This window comes from Astatotilapia calliptera, chromosome 10 (genome assembly GCF_900246225.1).
Source record: "Astatotilapia calliptera chromosome 10, fAstCal1.2, whole genome shotgun sequence".
NCBI classification, from domain to species: Eukaryota; Metazoa; Chordata; class Actinopteri; order Cichliformes; family Cichlidae; genus Astatotilapia; species Astatotilapia calliptera.
Window position 1 is genome coordinate 23,994,008 of NC_039311.1, and position 23,924 is coordinate 24,017,931.

At 40.3% G+C, this 23,924-nt stretch overlaps 1 protein-coding gene across 2 annotated transcripts in view; it reads left to right on the forward strand.

Moving 5' to 3' along the window:
* jade2 (jade family PHD finger 2) overlaps positions 1-23,924 on the forward strand; it is a 235,932-nt gene that overhangs the window by 196,780 nt on the left and 15,228 nt on the right. Inside the window, exons 11-12 of one of the 2 annotated variants that reach the window (XM_026183096.1) lie at positions 3,145-3,262; positions 18,913-19,044. In XM_026183096.1, coding sequence (XP_026038881.1) covers positions 3,145-3,262; positions 18,913-19,044 — 250 coding nt within the window. The remainder of the gene's footprint in view (positions 1-3,144; positions 3,263-18,912; positions 19,045-23,924) is intronic. The other variant, XM_026183097.1, reaches the window with a different exon arrangement.

Here is a 23,924-nt window from a genome sequence, read left to right on the forward strand (position 1 = left end):
AAGACCTCTGTGGAAATGAGTCGAATTTGAATGGATTGTGAACATGACCCCACTCCACACCCCTGCAAAGTTTGATCAGAATTCCAAACTTTTCGAGTTATCGTGTTTACAGACATAATAATGACACAGACACGCTCACAAATGCTAACAAAACCATAACCTCCATGGCAGAGGTAATGATGGACCGTGAATTGTTTGAAAATGACCTTGTAACCCTTCCCTGGAGAGCAACAATGGCTGCTCTAATCACTGCTGACGTTTTTCCTCCTTGGCATTGTGTTAACCCACACAGGCTTTACTTTTCAGTCGTGCTAGTTTTGGTACTAATGTGCATCAAGATAAGAATGAAGATCAATAGAAAATGAATTTAAGAAAAGATAAGCCAACTTAAAATTTAAACACTTGTTTCTGTTTTATGTTTGGCGGATTTTTAAATCAAAAGCCTCAGAAGGAAAAGTAAGAACACGGGTCCAGTGATCTATAATGAGATGTAAAGTACTTTGTAGCTGGATAACTCGGTTCATAACTAGAAATTTGCCTTTGCTCTCTCACTGAAATGACTGTGGAGCAAATGTTTGTTCAGATGCGCTGGACATTTTCTCTTCTCATCATCTTACTCCTTTTCCCCTTTGAAACATACTGCTGGAGCATACACAGGCTCTGTCATCATTTTATCTGCAGATAGATTTATTGGTTAGCATTTAATAACTAAAGCTTTTTATGTATGTCTATATCTTTGAATCATATTTATGTACCTGTCTTTTTCAATGTATCCATCTCTTTCTGCCCGTTAGTCTAATTCTCAGCTATTTCATTTGCTTTCTTCTTCATCTTTTTTTTTAATGTCTTGCCAATACGAAACAGTAACACATGCATTTACAACCACAGATTTTCTTTGAACATCCATATGCGCATGACATAAACATGCATGCTTGCACATCCATCTTCCAGCTCAGCGCAGACACTAATGCGGTCATATACCGCTTGCAGGGCCATATGATAGTAATTTGGCAGAATGAAGGAGCACGAGGGCTCAGCTGGAGTTTGGGTTCGAGTGGAAGAAGATCGAGTTTGTTGGCAGGAAACAGGATGCCGCCTTTTGACTCTGTGACCGTGTCAGAAGCGGAGGGATGCACTATAAACCTCTGATATTATGACATGTATCATTTAAACCTCATGATTCTTTTGAAATGTGAATCTCTTTAGCTTCACGAAACACTAACAGACAGTTATTGATACTCACAGAGCAACTTTAATGTTTGCTGGAGGCCATTTTCGGTCCATCTGATGGCTGTAATTCTAATGTGTACATTTGACTTTCCTCTAGTTTGGTGGTTTTGTCTGCATTGTGTTGCGTTTGCTGGCTTTAATTTTTGCTTCTCGAAGTGTTGCTTGACCAAACAGCACAGGTAGAATCACAATAACATTCATCTGACGCATGTTTGCTTTGCTTTGTCTCATATTCGCAACTACTGTAACTAACATAGCAGTTCTTTTGACGTGGTCTCGACCCAGTTGTGTCAAAATCAGTTCAGAGTTTACTTTGGGTAATGTAGAGAAGCAAACACTGGTGAGTTTGGAAATGGAGATCTTATAACTTAGCTGTATATCATCGCTTTTGCAGAGTCTCAGTGGTCTGTGATCACTCTGATTAGTTAACATTTGTTGCTTGTAAGAATAACGCAATATTGGAAAAAGAGAAGGGTCTGTATAAATGATGAAAGTAGCTTATGCTTGTTTTATATATATATAAGTGGCAATGTTCTAATAGCAAGCATAAACATAAAGTATACAAAGGTTATATAATACCAGCTACCTGTATGAACCAACTGTTGCACAAAAGCCAGATGAGAGCACTGCTAACATGGTTACATTGACACATAAAACAAGAGCCTGAAATCATTAACTAATACTTAATACACGCTTTTTATAACCTCTAGTCTCTCACTTACTCCGGTGTGTTTCTTATTAGGATTAGCCCGGCTTCCATAGCTCGCCTACAGCTGGTGCAAAAAGCACCAATCGATTTTTAACTAGCACAAGCAAGCGAGGGCACATTACTTCAATTCTGACTTCCCTTTACTGGCTTGCAGTTTGTTTGCAAATCCATTTAACTTTTTTTTTTTTTTTGCTTGTTTGTTTGTTTTGTTTTTATGGTTTTATGTATTGCAAATAGGAACAATTTGCGGCTGCAGCTCCAAAACAGTGGAAAGTTTTGCCATTGCACATGAGACGAGCTCCTTCATCTTTAAATCTTTTTTAAAAACGCTCTTTTATTTCCTGACTTTCGATTTAGTGTCATTTGTTGACTATGAATTTTATGTTCCTCTTTTATGTGCATTCATTATTACCTTCTACAGCTTGTATGCGTCCCTAGAACTTTTACTCTCTGGGCTGTTTTTGTCTTATAGGTTTGGTTTTGTTGTTTGGTCAGACCTGTTTTTCTTTAAATGCTTTATAAAGAAAGTGATATAATAATGGAAATGGGGGGCTAGCGCCTGTACCAGCTGTCGTGGGGTATTTCAAGCAATAATTTGAAACATCTCACAGGTTTTCTGGTCTGATGCATCCTAGTTAGTGGCTCATTCTTCCTTCATTTTGTGGTTTAATGGTGGGCCCCAAACCATTAAAAAGAAGAAGAAATTTGTATTTTTGACAAAAATAAAAAATTCACCTTAGCTATTTGACTTTTTTAATAACCTAATGACTGTTCAGATATTCAAAATCATGCCTATGTCTAGGATGTCGACATGCTTGGGCTGTCATGTGTTCTGCAGGTGCTGTTGTCATATGAATACACTTATAGCTTATTAGTGCTTAATAGCATGCCATTATTATAAAGTGTTGCCTATTTTAAATTTCATTGGCATTTCCTTGTACTGTTCACAAGTCAGTTCACTATTAAACAATTTACTTAACACAAATATTATATAAAATAATGTGCAAATAATAATTAATTTGTAGCACCAATCATGCAGGTCTGCTGCCATTAGCCAGGTTGTGCTCGAGCACTCGTACTTCCTTGTCATCCAAGTCATCTTGTTTTTGGTTTTTTTGGCTGATCTTTTCACTGCTTCATGATAAATTATGTTGCCCGTGCACAAGCCTCTAGTTATAGCTACTGCTCCTCTTCCTGTGTTTCAGGTGCGCAACCTGTGCTACATGGTGACACGGAGGGAGAAAATGAAACACACCCTCTGTGACCTCCAGGAGAAGATCTTCCACCTTCAGATACAACTGCTGGAAGAGGACATGGCTGGAGGTAAGGGTGAGACAAAATGTGAGCATGCGTCTCCACTCATCTAATTGCAGCCATCTAAACTTACCAATATAAAAAGCCTGTTACCTTTCACCCACTCGAGCTCTGCAGCCAATGCCGCCAACACGTACTCTATCCTTCCACCACCCCCCCTTTCCCCCCAAAAAAAGTACAATTTGGAAAGCTCAAGTGTATAACAGTTACATCCAAGCCCTTGCTGCCTGAGTGTGGTGGGTGGATAGTTTTGGAAATGGCCTGTCATCATTTTTGCACAGTAGGCCACACTTGACACCTGCACAGCAAAGAACACTGGAATAATAGTTCAGCCAGATATTGTGACACCGACCATCCACATAAATGGAGCTCGATTTTCTATCCACTCTACACAGATGACTGACCTTGGTGCATTTTGTGCAGATGCTTTGTGATGGAGAGCAGGAAGGATGAAGAAGGCTGCTTGAGTTGTTCCTGCTGTGGTGGTCAGATAACTGCTCACAGTGAGATTTACTGTCCTAGTGAAACATCCAGGTTAAATGGAGTCTATTTCTTTATATATTTGTATTCTCCTCACAGTTCCCCACTTGCTATCTTCATCTAGAATTGTGGGTTTTTGTCTCTGTGGGTTGTGGAAATATTAGAATTTCACCTGGAAATGAGTCCTTGGTAGAAGCATCACAGATTATTATACGCTGATTGATCCTTAGTGTAACTATTCCAGACCCAGACTGAGGCCTTCACAGCTTGTGACGCCATTGGTAGAAATTGTGCAGTATGAATATTCGTATTTATAAAGTACCATTTCTCTTGGGTAGACCTGTACAGTTTTTGATGGTATAAAACAGGGAGGTTGAATTGTTGATGCATTTTGGTCTGTTTCAGATGTTTGTGTCTTATAATCCAGTGGTTCTAAAACTGCAGGGGGATAGAGCCACTGAAGGTGGCGCTTGGACAACCAGGAAAAAATTTGGATTAAAACAAAGTCCGTGTAGATTCAAGTCCCACAACCAGCCAGCCATCTTGGAATGAATTTGGACAGTTATTTTGAAGCCCATGTCTAAATAAATGGAGAGAGACTCATAACTTCAATTTCATGGGTCACGGAGAAATAAAATCTGCTTCTGAAATTTTATTTTATTTATGTTTAAAAGGCACACAACCACAGTGGCATTTAAATCAAACAAGACTTAAGTGTAGACTTTCAGCTTTATTTCAAGGAGTCAATAGAAATATTACAATAACTGTTGAGGAATTACAGCAACTTGTAAACATACCCCCAATTTCCAGCAGGTCAAAGGTGATTGAACGCTTGACAGTTAAGTAGTTTCATGGGGATGGCTGCTCTGTACTCAGCCAAAGGCTGCAAAACCAATCAGACAGCACTTCACAGTACAAATGGATACTGGCTCAAAGCATACTGCAAAAGCAACCCGAGAGTTTCTCAAGGCAAAGAAACTGGATTTTCTTCAATGGCCAAGTCAGCCACCTGATCTCAGCCCAACAGAGCAGCTTTTCACTTACTAAAGGCAAAACTGAAGGCAGAGAACAAGCAAAGCAACTGAAGGCAGTTGCAGTAAAAGCCTGGCAGAGCATCTCAGGCAGGGAGGAAACAGCATTTGGTGATGTCCACGTGCTCTAGACTTCAGGCAGTCATTGACAACAATTTCATCCAAGTATTTAAAATTAGATTTAAAATTATTGAGCATCTGTAAAATGGGAGGCCGTGTATAAAAAGGACTCCAATTCCTAAACCGTAAATGCAATACTTTTGCTAAACTGCTGATCCTTTTTCATTATTAATGATAAAAACGGAGTGATGTAGGGCTGGAACACTTTTCTGAAGTGGGACATGACTTCAAACATTTGATGACCTCTGATGTAATCCTTCAAGACATGTTGAGATCAGCGCTGTCTGGATGTGCTACCATTTGTTGCAGGAAACCCTGTTCTTGTTGTTACTGCACATCACTCTAGTTTTGAGGTTGTTCTCGTGCTGAAGCCTCCTCGATAGCACTTGATATGATGTATAAGACAGAACCTTAGTGACAGTTATCACTACAAACAGAGATTTGTAGTGGGTTAAATAGTTATAGAACAAAAACAGTCATTTCAATTGGTCATATTTGTTGCTATATTGCCATCCTGCTGGAAATTCTGATCTTGTTTTGTTTAGGTTTTTTTATATTGCTGATGTTTTAAGAATAGTTGTTAAGAAATTACAGCGATCCGCATCTTTGTTGCTAAAAGGAAGCTTTTCAGTTCGAGGAGTCGTGACCTGCAGCTGTCATGGCGATGACAGTGAAAGCTTGTTGTCATGGTAATACCACTAACGTCTTGCTGGCATGGTAATGATAGTGAACTTCTGTCAGCCTGCTCCTGTGGCTGTGTGTGTGTGTGTATGTGTGTAGTTGGAGTGTTGAGTTTGCAGTGCTCTTCGTTCCCGAAGAAGACTACACACACATTTACGCACTCAAGTAAATCGAATGCGAACACTTTCACTCTCTCTGTTTCTCCGTAACACACTCCCAAAGGCACACACGCACACACACACACAGACACACACACACGCAGTGCAGAGCTCCTGACTCAGCAGATTGCTGCCATCAGGTACCAGGAGCTGTGCTGCTGGCACTAAACAGCCATATCTATTCACACTGCCACAGGAGTTAGATTAGAGAGAATAGTTGGTGTGTGTGTGTGCGTGTGTGTGTGTGTGTGTCAGGGAAAAAGAGAGAGCACCAGAGAATGAAGGATGAGGTTGTCTGCTGTAATGATTTGTCGTGTCTCTCAGCATCTTTTCCTTTTAGTATTTTCCACTCTCCATTTCTCTTTATCCTCTTCTTTAATTATTTTTTCTCCTCCATCTGTTTCCCTCTCTCCTTCTCTCATTTGCAGTCTCCTCTAAGGCTCGTATCTTCCTCGTCTGTCTCTTTCAGTTATGTTATTTTGGTTGTCTCATCTGACATCCTGTTTTAGTCAGTCCATCAGTTGTATCGGTCTGGCTTTCTTCCATTTAGACTGATTTCATGGCATTAAAGGTAGGGCTGCTAGATTATGACAGAAATTATCATTATGATGACTTTGGTCAATAACTGTAAGACTGGTTATTTAATATTGTCATTTATGTAGTCACACAGGAAATCTTTTTGAATTGTAAAAATAAAAAATAAAAATACAGATGACTAAGTAGAGAACAAGTGTCAGTTTCTTACCGTGGAGTAGAAACTGACTTTGTTGGCATAAGGAGAGAGGAGACTGTGAGGCGGTGGTAGCCATGCAGAGAGTAATAAAGAAGCCTTCAGGTGAGCAAGCGCAACCATTAGTGATCCTTCAGCAGGTTCACCTGTTGAAACCTTTTACGATGTCTGGACAGACTGGGCAGACCGTAGGCCACCTCCTTCTGGCACCTTGGTTCCATCTGCACTTAAAGACTAATCAACAACATTTAAGGCTTCAGGTGCCAAGGTAACCCTTATTTAGCACCATTTCATATGACAGCTGTATCCTTAGTTCTCATTGGTAGCTGCTTCATTCACTACTCTGCGAATTAAGAAAAATCTAGTTTCACCATTGACTCTGTGTTGCTGGAAATTGCTTCCACTGTAACCGTCAGTGAACTTAGGCTGCAAGAGAAATTTAAAAGACTTATGTTAAGTCGTTATTGATCATGTTCAGTGGGCTCGTATCTTCGGCCAAATCACATGTGATTGCTTGTGTGTCTTTGTAAAATGGGTGAATACGCTGAATACACAAAAACGATGTACAGGCTCGTTTTTTGTGAACATCTTGAGTTGATGTTGGACGATTCACGTTGGGAACCATAGCACTGTTTTTCTTGGCCTTCATGCATTCCTTATACTGGAGTTTGTAGTTTTCAGGCACTATCTGACTGCCATGGTTACAGTCATATTCAGTTGGAGCAATTTGGGGTTCAGTATTTTGCCCAAGGAAGTTCAGGAATGTGGACTGTCCAACACTCATTCTAGGCTGCGCACAAAGCGTTTACAACTATAAGAATCAGGTTTTTCAGATACCCTTAGTTTCCCTTCCATAAACTGCACCACTCTTACTCCCTTTATGGGCTTGTTTCCAGCTTCTTTAACTCACCTAAAACAGATCCACTACCCTCTGTCCGCCTGTCTGTCTCTCATAGTACTTCATCTGTCATCCATGCTCTGTCTGCCATTCTGCATGCCTGTCTGTCATGTCGGGGGCTGCCCGCGTCATGCTTTGTGAGTGCTAGCATGGTTTCAGCAAGGCGGAAAGGCATGCGGGTGATATCCCAAGTGGTCTCCCATCGAGACAGAGAAGCTACACAATGCTGAATGCATAAAGCAGAAAACTGCATTTTGTAGCAAGAAGCACAGAAAGTAAATAAAAACTAATTGAGACGAACTGTGTGCAGAATTTGAAATGGGGAGATTCCCCAAGCCTTTACATGTTTACAAAACGGATGGTCAAGAGTTTTTGTCATTGCTAAATTTTAAAGTATAATTCAAATTTTAACTTGTTCCGCGTGAGGGATGTGAATTAGCTCTCTCCTTCTGTGGCCTCACTTTAATGATTGGTTTCTGGGCTCAACTGCTTGCTTCATTTGTATTTTCATTATATTCTGGATAGGTCCAAAATACAATGGGTACCTACAGTTACACTTTTAGATATTTTAAATGGGGGTAAAAGACTTTCTTGTAAGAATTAATGACATTAGATACTTTGATGTCATTTTAATTTTACACCAGTGATTAGAAGCAGAGAATTTCTAACAGCAGCTGTCTGACAGCAGTCAGTCAGCTACCACAATCAGCACAAATGTACAGTTTCTGATAAGCTTTTGTTTTGATTTTAACTTTGCTCCCAGTCTCTTGTAGTAATCAGTTGAAGACTGATGCCATCAAGCGTGTATGTCCTCTTGCAAATTAGGAAAACTAATACATGGCCATGCTGAAGTGTTGTCAAGCCTGTTCTTGCTGTTAGCTGTGAAATTAAACGACAGGTTTCGTTGAAGGTAGGTGCAGAAAGGAAAACGCAGTCCATTTTCCATGAATGCTAAAAGGTCATTTGAACTCATTTTTGGGTTGCTGGTAGACAACATGATGGCATCGTAACATCTAATATAGATAAAAACCTTCAGGGGCACACGTTGTAACCGTGTGCCACGTTTGCCTCTTCAAGTCCTAATTGTGTAGGAGGTGTTGGCAGCCAAAGAAACAAACACACACTCACAAACAGGGATTTTGCATATTGTAGTAAAAGGCTGTCAATTTATGGTCAAAACTAGGATATGGGAATTGTTTTATTTCAATTCTGACACAATTAATATTATATGTGGGCTTTTTGTCAAGAAGCGGGTGAAAATTATTTTAGCAGTTAAGCTCCTTTCCTTTTCATTGAGGACTATCTGTAGGTGTGCTGTAGGGACAGTGGCTGTAGTGCAGTGTAGTAAGTGAACACGCTCTGGTTAAGCCAAGGTAACATGTTCTTTTTAGGTTTTTGAAAAAGCTTGACTACTTTAAAGAAAGCCATAAAAGAAACTCATATCACACTTAAACCTCCTCTTCTCTTGTCAGGCCTTTAGAATAACAGTATTTCTTCCTTGTAACTACTAAAGCTGGAGCTGGAGTCAGGTTTCCTTATTAATTTTGTGCTGGTTTAAGTTTTATCTATTGCTTACCAGCCTGCATTGCTCATTCTTATGCGTTTTTTTGTAATTTGTCAATGTAACAAATTGTTGTACAGCACTATGCGGGTAATATTTTTTGCCTTTAGTGGACACACCTGCAAAAACAGCTCCAGTTATAATCCCCATTGTAGGTAGGACTCTCTTGAAAAGTGCATACACATGCTCTCACGCAGCATTATTATTATGCAGATAGTGCACTGCATTTATATTCTGGCTCAAACCCAACCGTGACAAGCTGACAGCGGTTAGTATTGGCCTCTCTGATCTGCTTTCAGCAAGTGTGTGTGTGTTTATGTGTGTAGGAGTGCGAGGAAGACAGAGAAAATAAGGACAGAGGAAGACGAGGATGGGAAGGGACAAGAAGGTAATGGGATGAAAGAAGTAGTGGAAGAAGAGAGGGAAGCTGAAGTAGCTACAATGAGAGAGAAATAGCAAAAGGATGGAACAAAAGGTGGCGAGAGGGAGGAAAAGACAGTAGGGGAGGGGAGGAAGTGGGAAAAAACTTTCTCACATTGCACTAATGAGCTCAGGTAAGAAATGGGACACAGTGGCTACACACATACATAGACGCTGCAGTTCAGTGCGCCTAGAAAGAGGGAAAATTAATCATACACTTCAAAAAGACAAATCCCCCGGTGCTGTTGCACCTTCTAAACAAGAAAGGGAAGGAGGTTTTCAGGGAGGGAGTAATACTGTGGAGATTGAGAAAAAGCAAACAGCAGAACGTATAAAAAAAAAAAGTTTAAAAAAGAAAGCCCAGATCTGACAAAAACATGTTTAAAAAAAAAGGTCTCTTGTGCTGATGGTTGGATTTGTGGAGAGATTACAACCTGCAGGGAGGAAGTTTCCACACATTCAAGCAGAGCCTGCAGGCGTCCTTGAAAACCCACAGACTAGTTTTTTCTCCTATTGCATGCTGTAGAACATATAAAAGAACAAGATAAGATTAGGAAAGGGGGGGGTGTTGGAAACGGTCGCTGGGAGATCAGAGGATAAGATGGTGCTTCTGTCAAAACAAAGAAAGAAATTATAATTTAGAAGCTGTGTGAAGAAGCGTTCCCTCTGGGAGCTCCCTCAAAGATCCCCCGGCGTTAATGGCCTCTGCAGTTTCAGCAACAGCCATAAAATAAATTGGAAAAACGGGGGAGAGTGTCGAGGAGATGTACCTGCGCTGTTTTACAGAAATGGGGGGAAAAAAAGTTTCACGCAGTCATACATAACTCCTACAACCTTCACACCAGCGTCAAGTGGTTTTACAGACCCACCGTCCTTGGAATTCACATGGATAAAGATTTAGACAAATTTCCTAAATGTATCTTTAAGAGGGAAAAGTGGAAGACGAAGATGCATGCACTCACCAAGTGTACATTACTGTTTATTAGGGCATACAAAGACTAGCTATCAGGTCACATGTATTGCTCCAAACATGGCTTTTCCCCAGCCTCCTTTGTCTTCATGGTCTTGATTTTTACCACAGTGCTGACTGGAAAAATTTTTTTTTAAATGGGCAGACTTTCCAGGAAATTTCCAGGAATTAAATGATACCAATAACAGGTCGTCTCTGTTTAAACAACAGAGGTTTATAACACCAGCTGGCTCCCCCAGTGATTTAAGTCTGTCCTGTTTAAAGACCAAATTATTTGAATGCGTGTTTCAGTTTCTGAGTTGCTTTAGATTCGGGTAATAGATGTTTGCCAGCAATCCAAGTTCTATTTAAACATTTCTTTGCTTTCTGACAAGTCGTAGTGCACCTTACAGGGCACCGAGAACTGCAGCGGTAAAGAGGTACTGTGTAAATTTGCCCTGCCAGCAGTGTAATCTCAATAAATTTACTTCCCTCTGTAGGTAAGTCAGGTTTAAATAGCTGATATTTGAGGCTCCAAGGTAAGCTTTTGATTTACTCATTTCTGTTGTGGAGCAGCGAATTCAAGAAAATCTTTTTTTACTCATCTGGCACATTTAATGCAAAACCTGATGTTGAGACAGGAAGGTATGCCAGCTTTGTTTTTGGTGCAGATACAGGCGAAGTAAGGAAGCACATAGTCGTAGATGCTATCTTCTCGAAAGGAGTCTAGCACCGATAAGAACCGCGTATCACAGCAGACGTCTGAATGAAAAGAGCCTCTGTGTTTCCTTTGAGGAACAATAAAACAGTGAAAAGTGGAGGAGTGGAAACATTATGGCAGAGAGAAGTGTAAAAAATTTCATAATTTAACAAAAAAGCTAACCACTTTCCCTCTTTATTTCAAAATTTTTCGTTGGTTGGTTCAGTTCGTCTAAAATTTTAATTCTGCCATAAAGACGACTTTTAATGACCTCCCCTGTTTCTTTAATTACAAGTTTTGATACATCAGAATATATCAGTAAAGATGAGATTTGACAACCAATTGAATAGGTTCACTAACTTCACTAGAAACCCCTCTGTTCATAAAAGAGAAACAAGAGTTACCTGTAGTAGGCATCCAAATGGGAAAGAGTTAAGGCTCTAAAAGGTTTTCCACACCATTAACCTCCAATAACTTTAACAGTTTTCACTTTATATAACTTTTCAAATCGAATATTTCCAAGTATCCTCCTGTCTTTGAGGATGTCCAGCACACGCCTGCGTGTAAGACCTTTTTGTGTTTATTGCTGACTGTTTTTATAGCATCACCATCCCTTTGAAAATGTGAATATTCCTAAATAAAAATGGAAAGATTTTTAGTCCACATAAACACACAGTACAACCAAATACTCTGCCTTTTTTCTTAACATTTGGCGTTGTGCTCTTACTGAACTAAGCTTTCACACTCGTCTCTCTGGACACACACAGAGGTCGTCTCAGTGTGAAATCGCTCTCTGGTCTCTCTCAGCTCCATTCATGCATGTCCTGCTCCTCCATGCTAAAGTAACCATGAGGACAGCCTGCTGGTGGCAATGACAACCACACACACAAGTAACACACACGCCTTTAAAAAGGTCTATTCTGGATGTTACAGAGCATCTATGATATAATACTGTGTGTATTTTTTGATATAAGATCAAATTTGATATAAGATCAAATTGAGCGCTCAGCTACATTGAATCATTCAGCCCATCATTTGGCCTGACCCCTTTGGTCCTTACTAAATAAATATCTCAGCAGCTTCTGGATGATAAAAGACTCTGTAGAGACGTGCCCTGAGCTTTCCTCTAACTCCTCCATGAATTTGACATTTGTGGTTCTGAGTGAAATACCTGAACAACTATTGAACAGGGCGCAAAAGACATTCAATCCAGATGAAAAGTCTCACTCAGGGTAAAATGTAACAAACCTGATATCAATTATGTTTCATGTAGACCCAAAAAATGTTTAAAAAACACCTTATTAAGTTTACTTTATGACCAAGTTTCTAATAAATGACTCCATAGTGTGTTTATATGTGTATTGCTTATGAACTCCTACAGCATTCTCATACAGATGTATGGGATAAATAGCATTATTATGATTAATAAATAAGTATTTCTTATCTTAACACAAAGCTCGGTGCACTGTCATGTTTACCAACCAGCTTTAATGGTTGTTTCTTCCTTTATTTTAAAAAAAAAATCAGTCTTTTGTTTTGTTTTGCTTTGTTTTTTGCAGATTTTCACAGAAAATGTATTTTTTTAATAAAAACGAGGAGACTGGTTTTAAACTGGTTTTAACGAGGAATTAAACTTTGTTCCATTTCCTGCTGCGAACTGCACAACAAGGGTCATCTGGTGGTAAAAAATAAAAAAAACAACAGCTGCTGCTAATAAAAAGTCAAAAGAAGAAAAGAGAAATGTGCTCGCAAAAGAGCTGCTGCTCATTATGCGGCACATAAAAATAATTAAAAGCGATAAATTGGGCTTTTCTGTGTTTTTAATTTTCACATTACAATTTTTTTTTAAATCCAGTAAATTATTTGCTGTACTGTTTAGACACTCGCTGTAGTTTTCAGATAATCTATTTCGACCGTTTCACCCTTTTTAAAACCTCGCTATGATCTCGCAGCTGCCACCTGCTGTACTGGTGCATGCATGCGCACACAAGCATGTATATATAAACATGATGCACAGCAGCAGGAGAGTCAGTGAGCCGTGCAGTCAGGACTCTGTTTGTGTAAACAGCGAGAGCCTGTTACAACAAGACATTCCAACATTAAGGGCTCCCCATGTTATACAATGGGAGGGAGAGATGGAGATCATCGCTGTGCTGTATATGCGAGGCTCACTGAAGTATGACTGCATGGGTCTGCGCCGTTTCCTGGCCTGCTGTGTGTGCAGACATGTGTGTGGAGTGTGCATGTGTTTGTCATTATCTGGTAAACGTAGAACTCGGCAATCCTCTTTCTGTTCAGTTATGGCATCACAAATAATGGGCCTGAAATGATTAGCCAGTTATGAAAACATTTTGATAATCCATTAATCATTAGGGTTGGTTTTTTGTACCGAGCAAAAACACTATCCATTATCTAACTCCAGCTCTGATTGTTACACACAGAATATCTTGAAGGTTTGGGTGGACAAAACAACCAATAATAATATCTCACATTTGGGCAAATTTGCAACAGTTTTTCTTAGGTAATATTCTGACTACCAATTAAAAGAGACAATGATAAACCAATAATTAGTTTCAGCCCTAATTGAATTACTCTCAGTATAAGAAAACATATTTTATTGTAATGTATTATTACACCATATTTTTTATGTAAAATCACCGGAAAAACCAACAAGCACCTACACAGCTTTTCACTTGTTACATTTTTAGTTATTGTTGAATGAGCCCCTGAACCCTTATTTATCTATTTATGGACCTTGGTGCAACTCCTGCATTCGTCCACAGTCTGAAACGAGCCGTTTTAGATCCGTTTAAGACAGCCTTGTCCTTATTGGCTGTCCCCCACAAGCACAAGGTTTGAATAACAAGTGGGTGGAGCTTCTGTGGTCACAGCTAGGGATGTGCAACCATATTGGGGAAATCCCTTCTCTATGTCATCATACAGACCCAAGAGTAGAGGAAAACTATTGGACATTCTGCTCATGTTTAATATAAACATCCATCATAGTGACAGTATACAGTATCTAGGCAAGTAAAGAAAAACATGTTAGGTGAACCAAGTGCCCCTCTGACCATTTTTAGGAAGCAGTTACCTTAAAACAGAAGACTGACCCTTCAGTGTCTTATTTATTAAACACAGAGCTTCTCACTAAAAAATACTTGAATGTTTTTGTTATTATGCACCCGTGACATTATCTTCTTAATTCTCTGAGGTCTAAGTCATTACCAGTGATAATCCAGCCCTGACCCTAACTGTGGGCAATTAGCACAAAAGCATTTTTGTTTTTTATTTCACTGTTCTTACAGGTTTGGGCAATAAAGGACCAAAGAAAAGAATCACCTGCCTTACTTGCATTAAAATCTACTTCTTTTTTTCCATATGATCCATTTTGGCTCTTAAATTTAAGGTAGAGTTACCACCCAAGGTAAATAACAAAGGATTTTTACATATGTGTTAAATGTTGTAAATGCCCCATCTTTTTATTTGTCTCTATCATGGCTGGCACCGCATATGAAACACTGGATTGCATTGTGTCTGTGAAGGTTCTCAGTCATCCAGGTCATCGTAGTCAAAGGAACTTGCAAAGAAAAGCGTCTGGACTTCTTTAAGTTGCTTGAAGACGTTTCACCTCTCATCTGAGAAGCTTCTTCAGTTCTAAGGTCAAATGGTGGGGAGTCCCAGATATAACCTAGTGGGAGTGACCCCCCACAGAGGGACAAAAGGACCCCCTGATGATCCTCTAATCGCCTGAGCCAAGGTGTGAAACTGGGTGTGGGTCCCAATCAGCCAGAGTTTCGGGTGTGTTCATTGTGAAACCTGGCCCCACCTTATCATGCGAATTCCTGAGGTCAGATGGCCCAGGATGTGAGTGGGCGTTAAGGCGTCTGGGAAGGGATCTCAAAACTGGATTATAGATGGCAGAGTTGGTGTCGTAAACCCCCGCCTCTGTTCAAAGATGGTCGCTCACAGGGGACATAGATGGCTTCTTTCACTCCTCTTTCAAACCATCTGTCCTCTCTGTCCAAAATGTGAACATTGGCATCCTCGAAAGAATGTCCTTTGTTCTTAAGATGCAGATGGACTGCTGAGTCTTGTCAGACAAAAACTGGTTCACCCGAAAGACAAAACGCCAAAACACAGACTTAACAATGTGGTGTATGCTGTACAGTGCAGCGAGGAATGCCCAGACCTCTACATTGGAGAGACCAAACAGCCACTTCACAAGCGCATGGCACAACACAGAAGAGCCACCTCCACAGGACAAGACTCAGCAGTCCATCTGCATCTTAAGGTCAAAGGTCACTCTTTCGAGGATGCCAATGTTCACATTTTGGACAGAGAGGACAGATGGTTTGAAAGAGGAGTGAAAGAAGCCATCTATGTCCACTGTGAGCGACCATCTTTGAACAGAGGCGGTGGTTTACGACACCAACTCTCTGCCATCTATAATCCAGTTTTGAGATCCCTTCCCAGACGCCTTAACGCCCACTCACATCCTGGGCCATCTGACCTCAGGAATTCGCATGATAAGGTGGGGCCAGGTTTCACAATGAACACACCCGAAACTCTGGCTGATTGGGACCCACACCCAGTTTCACACCTTGGCTCAGGCGATTAGAGGATCATCAGGGGGTCCTTTTGTCCCTCTGTGGGGGGTCACTCCCACTAGGTTTACATCTGGGACTCTCCACCATTTGACCTTAGAACTGAAGAAGCTTCTCGGATGAGAGGTGAAACGTCTTCAAGCAACTTAAAGAAGTCCAGACGCTTTTCTTTGCAAGCTCCTTTGACTGGATTGGCCACCTACGGGTTACACTGTAGGCTCTGCAAAGATTCACTAAAGAAGTCTAAATCAGACATTACACCTGAAAGGGTTAATAAATTGCATTAATAGTTTAGTAGGAATCGTGATATTGTGCCTCACTGAGGATCTTTTTTTTTTTGTTTTGTGCATTGTCATTACAAAGAACTAGGCTTCACTTCTTTCTGTAAGAAACATCTATGTCTTCCACACTTTTCAACCAAGAATCAATTTTACCTGATGTTTGCCTGAGTAAATGCGACTGGGCTTGTTGCCTCTGCCTTCTGTGAGGATTTATGGCAGTTGGCAGTTTGCAGCAGCTGACTGAAACTACACTGGAAATGAGAATATTGAATATAAAACTTGATTTATCTTTTATTTAGCTCACTTTTTTATTTATCTTCCAGGATTCGTGTTTGACTGATATTTTTGTTAACGTTAAACTTACCCCATGCGGGACTTCACAGAACCCCTGGCAGTACCACCATTTGACAAGCACTGCATTAGACAGTATTACAGTATCTTTCACGGTGTGTACTTATCAGTGTTTCTTGTGTTTCCTGCCACGCTCCCTGCTGAAGGGAGTGAGCGAGGTCTCCTAGAGCGAGAGGACAGCTCCCAGCAGGGAGGCGCTCTGCAGGGCTCTGTTACATGCCATAAAGTGTGTGTGTCAGCATGCTCGCAGGCCTTGAAGACTGATACACAACTGATGCATGTGCTTTTTGCACACATAAAATGTGTCTAAATGGTGGGCTAGGCTGTTAGGGAGACTGAAGAACACACACTGCAATTCTGAACAATCCTAAATAAAATGATAGTTGACAGAGACCCCCCTGCTGTCCACATCAACCCAGAGGCATTTTGCTTATCGGCAATATCTTGACAATATAAGAATACAAAACGGCTTTTTAACCTGAATCCACTCACGTAGATAACCCCATGACTAGACTTTGTTTTAACTTTTAGGTTAACTGAGGTAACATCCATCAAGGCCACATGGGTCCACATGGACAGCCTTACCCTGAAACTTCAACTGGAATACTAAACAACCTTTACAACAAGCATTAACATGCGCCACAGTCAGCTGCGGTTTATCAGAGTAGAGCAGAAGTGAAAATGAGCTGCTGAAGATGAACTGTGGCTCCAAACCACTAAACCTCATTAGAAGGGGAGTCACATTTGGCCAAGCTGATAAAAAGGTGTAAACCTGTCACCAGGTCTCATAATAACGCTGTCAAATACAGCAATAAAAACGTGTTACTATAGCTGCATGGCAGTAAAACCGATTAGCAGTGAAGGTTTCTGTTTGGGCTGTTTTGTGCACTCACTAACCACCTAGGTACATCTGTTCAACTGCTCGTTAACACTAACATGTAATCAGCCATTCACACGGCAGCGCCGCAGTGCATTTACACATCTAAACATGGTAAAGAACCGCTGAAATTGACACCGCGCATAAAAATAGGAAAGAAAGGTCATTTAAGTGGCTTTAAACATGCCATGACTGTTGGAGCTGGTCTGAGTATTTCAGACGAGCAACAACTGCATATCATTAACTGCTGATACGCTGGGATTTTTCCATACAGTCATCTTTAGGATTTACAAATCCTAAAAAAAAGATATCCAGCAAACAGGAGTTCTGTGGGGTAAAAAGCTAGGGGAGACTACTTCGAGCTGATAAGAAATTACCTTTTACCAAGGTATGCAGATGACCATCTCTCAACACAAAGATGTGGTCTTCTGCTGCTGTAGCCCATCGGCGGCAGAAGACCACACTGGGAGGCTACAGTTGACAAAGGCTCGTTGAAATTAGACAATAGAAGAAAATATTGCCAAGTCTGATGGCATTAAGATGGTAGCGTTAGAAGTTAGTTTAATTAGCATGAAATCCTGCCTTGCGTCACACAGTTAACCACGATTACACACGGTTTTGGGCATCCTAGTACCAACTTGTTAAAATTCCACAACCCACCTGAGTGTTGGGTTGACCTCATGGCTGCTTTCGATCAAAACGTGCGCCATTCACAAAGTTCAGATCATCTAAAACTAGTTTCTTAAAGATGACATTGAGTTAACCGTACTCAAATGGCCTCCACAGTTATCAGTCAAATAGAGCACCTTATGAATGCGGGGTAACGAGAGATTTGCATCGATGTGCAATGACAAATCTGCAGCAACTGTGTGATGGGATGTTGGAATGTTTCCAGCAGAAATGATTAATTAAGGTAGTTCTGAAGGCTAAAGTTGGCCCAATGCGTTAGTAACAAGATATACCTAATAAAGTGTCCAGTGAGTTTAGTTAGGGAGCTACTGTGTCTGAGGAAGGGCATGCCTGTCTAAACTATCAGTAAATCACTGGTCCCTGAATGGTTGTAGGGAGTTTCCGCTTGTTTTAGTTGTCCTTTCAGGATCAAACTTCTATCATTTTTTGTTCAGTCTCAAAAAACAGAATTTTTGGTGTGCAGGCGGCTGTTTTCTCTCGAAAAGCTCTGCTTTCTTAGCACCAAACAGCAGAAAGACGCTATCAGCAGCTACCTCAAACACAGTGGAGCTTTATGGAGCTTAAGAGCTTCGTATTTCCCAGAAGAGTCAGTAGAGACCAAAAACAGCAAAAAGAGAGAGAATATTTGAGTTATGTCTGACATTACTGAATGATAATATTGCTCTTTGAAGGCTACTTTTCTTAAACGGTGAGGGCAAAATGTACTTCTCAAAGGCCTGTTTTACACTCTGCCAAACTTTTCCCAATATAACATTTTCTGGTGTTTTTTTTTTCTTCCTTCAGAAATTATTCGTCTCATAAACTACAAGGAGCTCCCTCTGTAAAACTAATTTTCCTTGAGATTGAAATAATATTGGTGTCATGCAGTAATTTTTAAATTATATAAAACAAAGAAATACAGCTTTCTTTTTTTATTCTTATCAATTGTTCAAATAAGGACAAACATGCTCTTAATTATGTATCTTTTTGCACTATTTTCTCCAACTTGAAACTTCGCTTTCTTACTCAAACTGCACCTGAAAAGAAGACATTCCCCAAGCTCAGTGACACTTTTTGGTTAAATCAAGATTAAATTGAATAAATCAACTAAATCCCTAAAATGGGCCTGTCTTCTGTGTCTCCTTGCAGAGAAAACCCAGAAGGGAGAAAAGAGGAAGCAGAATGGAGTGAAGGATAAAGGGAAGGAGAGAAGGAAGAATAGTCCTGAGAAGAAAAAGGAGAGATGGAAGTCAGAGAACGGCTCCATGCTTAAAGAGCTAGGTACATTGTGTGTGCGTGGGTGGGTGGCTGCGTTTCCTGCAGTGTTTGCAGTTTTTCCAAACTACACGTCATAGGCTGAACCTGTGTGTGTCTGTGTGTGTGTTTGTGCATTTGTATAAGAAGGTGCCCACAGTTTTGTAGCCTTGATGCTTGATATACAATCCCTTAGTGCAAAACACCAAGACCTTACAAAAACTGAAAATCTAAGGATTTTACAGTTACACTTTGCCCTATAAACACACTATTAGATGATTTTGTCTTGAATAAATTATTTATCCGCTAATAATCAGTTTTTATACTGCCACTTTAGCATCCTCTCCACACTCTGTGTGTGTGCTATTTTGCCTTTTTTAAAATTTTCTTTTACAATCTTCATGCCTCCATCACGCCTTTTCCGTGATAGCTGCTGATCAGCTGGCAGGTCCGATGGCAAAATCTTTAATAGAAGCTGACAGCAGGTCTAATATGATCTATCAATCTCTGGGCAGCGTTACGTCACTCACAGAGAGAGAGGGAGAGATTAAGAAGCACAGTGTGGTGTAGGGATACACGACGACTGTTTTTTAAAATCATGTCAAGTAGAGTTTTAGTTATAGAAAAACTAGAAGGACTAGTTATGGTCAGACTGGGAAATGTGGAAATCTGTATGTATAAGCTTACAGACCCTAACAAATCAGATATTTATCATTTATTTGAGAAGTAAGTTTTGGTTGTTGTTGTTTTTTACTGAAACTTCGGAATTTCAGGATGTCCCAAAGAACATTGTCTTAATTTTTTAACAATTTAAACACTTGAAACATGTAAACGTTGCCACCTCACAGTAAAAGGCTTCTGGTTTTGAATCCACCGGCCAGTACAACCTAAACAGCCCTTCCTTAGTGTGTGTAAATATGCAGGTTGGTGTATGTAGGTTGGTACATAATGAGTCCACTTAATTTTTTAGTCTCTTACAATGGGGATCTGTATATACAAATGGTGGCTTAGGAATTACTAAGCAATTAATGCAAAATTGCTACAAATGTCAGGATATTTGGTGATTCTAAGTGATTCATAGGTGTAAATGTAATCGTGCATGATTGTCGGTGTCTATGTTGGCTCTGTGACAAACTGGTGACCCTTCCAATGATGTACCACACCTGTCACCAAGGGACAGCTGGGATAGACTGCAGCTTCACCGTGAGCTTGATTTAGACAAACAGTTAAAAAAATGGATGGATGGATGGCAAAAGACAGAAAACAATTCCACAGATAGAATTAAAAAAAAGGCCAATCATCAAGACTTTAAGTGGTGCTGTAAAAAGAAGGTTTAAAACTGTTGACATCTACGGTGGGAGTCTTTAACTCTTTGCATCAGCTGTAAATTCAGGTTACGTACATTTTTCAAAGCCATTAAAGAGCAACTTGCATCACTTGGCAAAATGTAAAAAAACTAAATAAAGTAGGAAAAAATAGACCCAGAAATGATGGTAAAACTAAAAAGAGTAAACAGCTTCAGTGTGACAGGAGGCCTTTCATCGTTGGGATAAAGATGGAAGATAACGGCTGGCTGCCGTGTCAGATGATCCATCCCTCATATGTGGCTGATTTTTGCAGCCACCTATGATGCTCAGAAGATGGATATTATATGGAAATTGAGCAAGCGGCTTATACAGATTTTTTTTCTCCTAACATTGACAATTTATAGAGATATTTCGAGCGCACAGCGAGTCGAAGCGAGTGAGAAGATAAAAGCTCAGTGACTCACTCGAGGACAGTTGAGAGACGTTTGATGGACACGCTGGCGGCTCTGGTGATTGAATCTGGAGCTTTTAAGTTGTCAACACAAGACAAGCCACCTGCCTGACTATTGAGGTGCAAATTAACATTTCAATGCGCTGACATGCATATAAAAGTCAAAAAAGATACTCTACTCTAAAACAGTTTGTCCATCACTAAGCAGCAAGAGAAGGTTTTATTTCTTCTGAGTAGGAGAGACAGGCTTAGCTTCGAGGAGGCTATGAGTCAGTGTATAACTGTCGTGTGTGTGTGTGTGTGTGTGTGTGTGTGTGTGTGTGTGTGTGTGTGTGTGTGTGTGTGTGTGTGTGTGTGTATTTCTTAGGAAATAATCCAGGTTCTTGTTAGCCCCAGTAGAAATATGTTGATTGATGTGTTAAATCAGGGGTGCAGACACCAAAGCCTCTCTGTTCAGAAACATGGGAGCTTCAGATTTTAAGCTGAGTATTTACCCATCTGTTCACGTCCATCTATTATCATGGCTCGCTTTTAAAAGTTGGCACAAACGACTGCAGCATTTCTGCTGCGCTGCTAAAGTCACATTTCCTGACATTTTGAAAACATCATCAGGTTACTTTTCTCAATGCTGCGTCTTCATGGGACAGTAGCACTGTGACAGTTTGATGAGAGCTGGTGCTGTCAGAGCACGCCGTCCGAATCAAACGCAGAGTTTCCTCCTGTTTCAGGTTTTGTCTTTCAAATTATCGCTTTTATCTCGGAAACGTTTTGCTCCAGAATTCCATAACTCTCAGAAGCCATTTGAAAAAGGTGACAACCATGCATGTTGAATGGTCTTAACATGACAAAATCAAATAAGAGGAAAAGCCTCTTGGCTTAAAATATATATGTGGAATCCTTTGTGTCGATAGTGATTATTATTGAATGGACTGGGGGGGGGGGGCTTTAACCACTCCTATGAGCAAATTACTTGTTTTTCACACATGCACTGCAGCTCTGAAGTTTTCTAGAGTAGACATTACCTGATGGAGATGCATGTCAGAACATATACTTTAGACTTCAGAGGGAGACAAAGTTACAGATGATTTGGAAATGTGCAGAGGAGGGATAGTGAATATAGTAGATAAAGGATGCTGGACATGGAGATACCAGGCAGGAAGAAAAGAGGAAGACTGCAGAGAAGATTCATGGATGTGGTGAAGCAGGACTTGCAGAGGGTTGGCGTGACAGAGAAGATGCTGAGGATAGGGTGAGATGGAGGTAGATGAACTTCTCACAGTGAGTGAGTGGATTACACATCCTTCCTTCTGCAGACTCTTCTCAGGCAGAAGCCTCACTTACACCCAACTGTTTCCAGCAGTAATACAGCTGACACAAACCTTCTTCTGATGTGTGCTACATTTGAAAAGAGGGGAACATCAGACGGCGACTTGATTCTGCCAAGATCGCCTGGAGTTCATGTGTGAAAATGGCTTAGTTTTATTATTTAAACTGCACCATATTGTCATTCTTTCCACTCACCAGTGCCCGGAAAGTGGATTTGCAGTTGTTGACAAATACACTTGTAAACACAAATGTCAACTACCTTGAAGGGTGCTATAAACCATTCTGCAAATATTTATATAGTGCTTATAAATAGGAAGACTTGAGTAAAGTGTTTCCAGAGAAACGAAAAGACCTCAATTTCAGGGGAAAAAAGACACATCAATAAAGTCTTTTTTTTTTTTTAAATTGTGTAAGAAAAGAAAAAAAATTAACACGCAAAACGTGAACACACGAGTTCTGACATCCTATATGTTTGCGTGGGTGTCTAGAAACAAAAACAAAGTCTTCTGTATCTTCAGGCCACCTCTAAAAACAAGCTGCTGTGCTCTAAATAGCTTCTATATGTAGGACATCAAGTAGGTGGTTTCGTAGCCTTATGTAACCCTTGTTTTTGTGTACCCATATCTAAAGATTTGTGAATATTGCTGCATTCCATAAAAAGCTGTAGGCTGCTCAGACAGTCACTGTACCTGATTAATATCTGAGAGCCTAAATGATAATGAGTTCTAATTAGACGACTAATTGTGCGCTCTAATTTGTCGTCCTTTCATCTGAGTTTTTACGTGCCCGAAAGCAACTCGCGTAGGGGACGGATAGGCACGGGTCTGCGTACGACGGCCAAGACACGCGAAACGCATTAAAAAAATACATAAACGGGAGATCTCAGCACGCTGGCAGCGGCACTAAAGCAACACGTAAAACGCAGAGAGCTCGCTTCCTTCCTCTGATCTCAGAAAACGAACATGACAGAAAGTTGCTGAAAGCTATGAAAACCAGCCGACAAAGATTTCACGCTGTCATCAAAGGATGAAACCTGAAGCTGCTCTGTTGATAACAAAATGGGCTCTGGCTCTGAGGGATTAAAGCTTTTTTTTTTTGGTAGGAATTATATACAGCCAAGCTTAACCTCACTCTACTGTTATAACATTTCTGTATCATAAAATTCATATATACGCCCACAAAGATTCAGGTTCCACTGTGAGCCTCCTGTGTGACAGCTGCAGGCTTGACTTCTGAGAAGCGCATTGCAGTAAAGAGTGTTTTGTGTCTTAGTATCAGTAGATTTAACTCAGAATCTTCAGAAAACTCAAAATAGGCCATCTTTCCTAACCTTCCCTCCAAAGTCAGTTTCACATTTTAGCAACACGAGTTTCTTTCAGTAGTTTTGCCAGCGTTACTTTTGCTAATTCTAACCGATTCTTGATTCAGTAAACGGAAAAGGCGGGGCTGCTTTTGATAGCCCTCGTACGCTGAAGTCCTTCGGTATTGAACTAGTCACTTTGGTTTTAATTCAACCAAATTGCTTATGTTACAGACAAAACAGATTTTTTATTCTAAAGCCAGTAAAATTGGAGTAATGACGAAAACTGCAACCTTAAAATTTCACATTTGCATGCTTCGTCGTGCCGTTTTTTACTACACTCTCTCAACAGCAGAGAACTAATTCATATCCAAGCAAATTCAGGCCTTTGAAAGATGAGTTGACTGATCCTAGTAGTTACCACCTGATCAGAGCGAACACTGTGTGCTATTGCTGCAGTTTAGCCTTCACTCTGGGTGACGACATACAGCTTTCTACTGTAGATTTATTTAATTATTAAAAC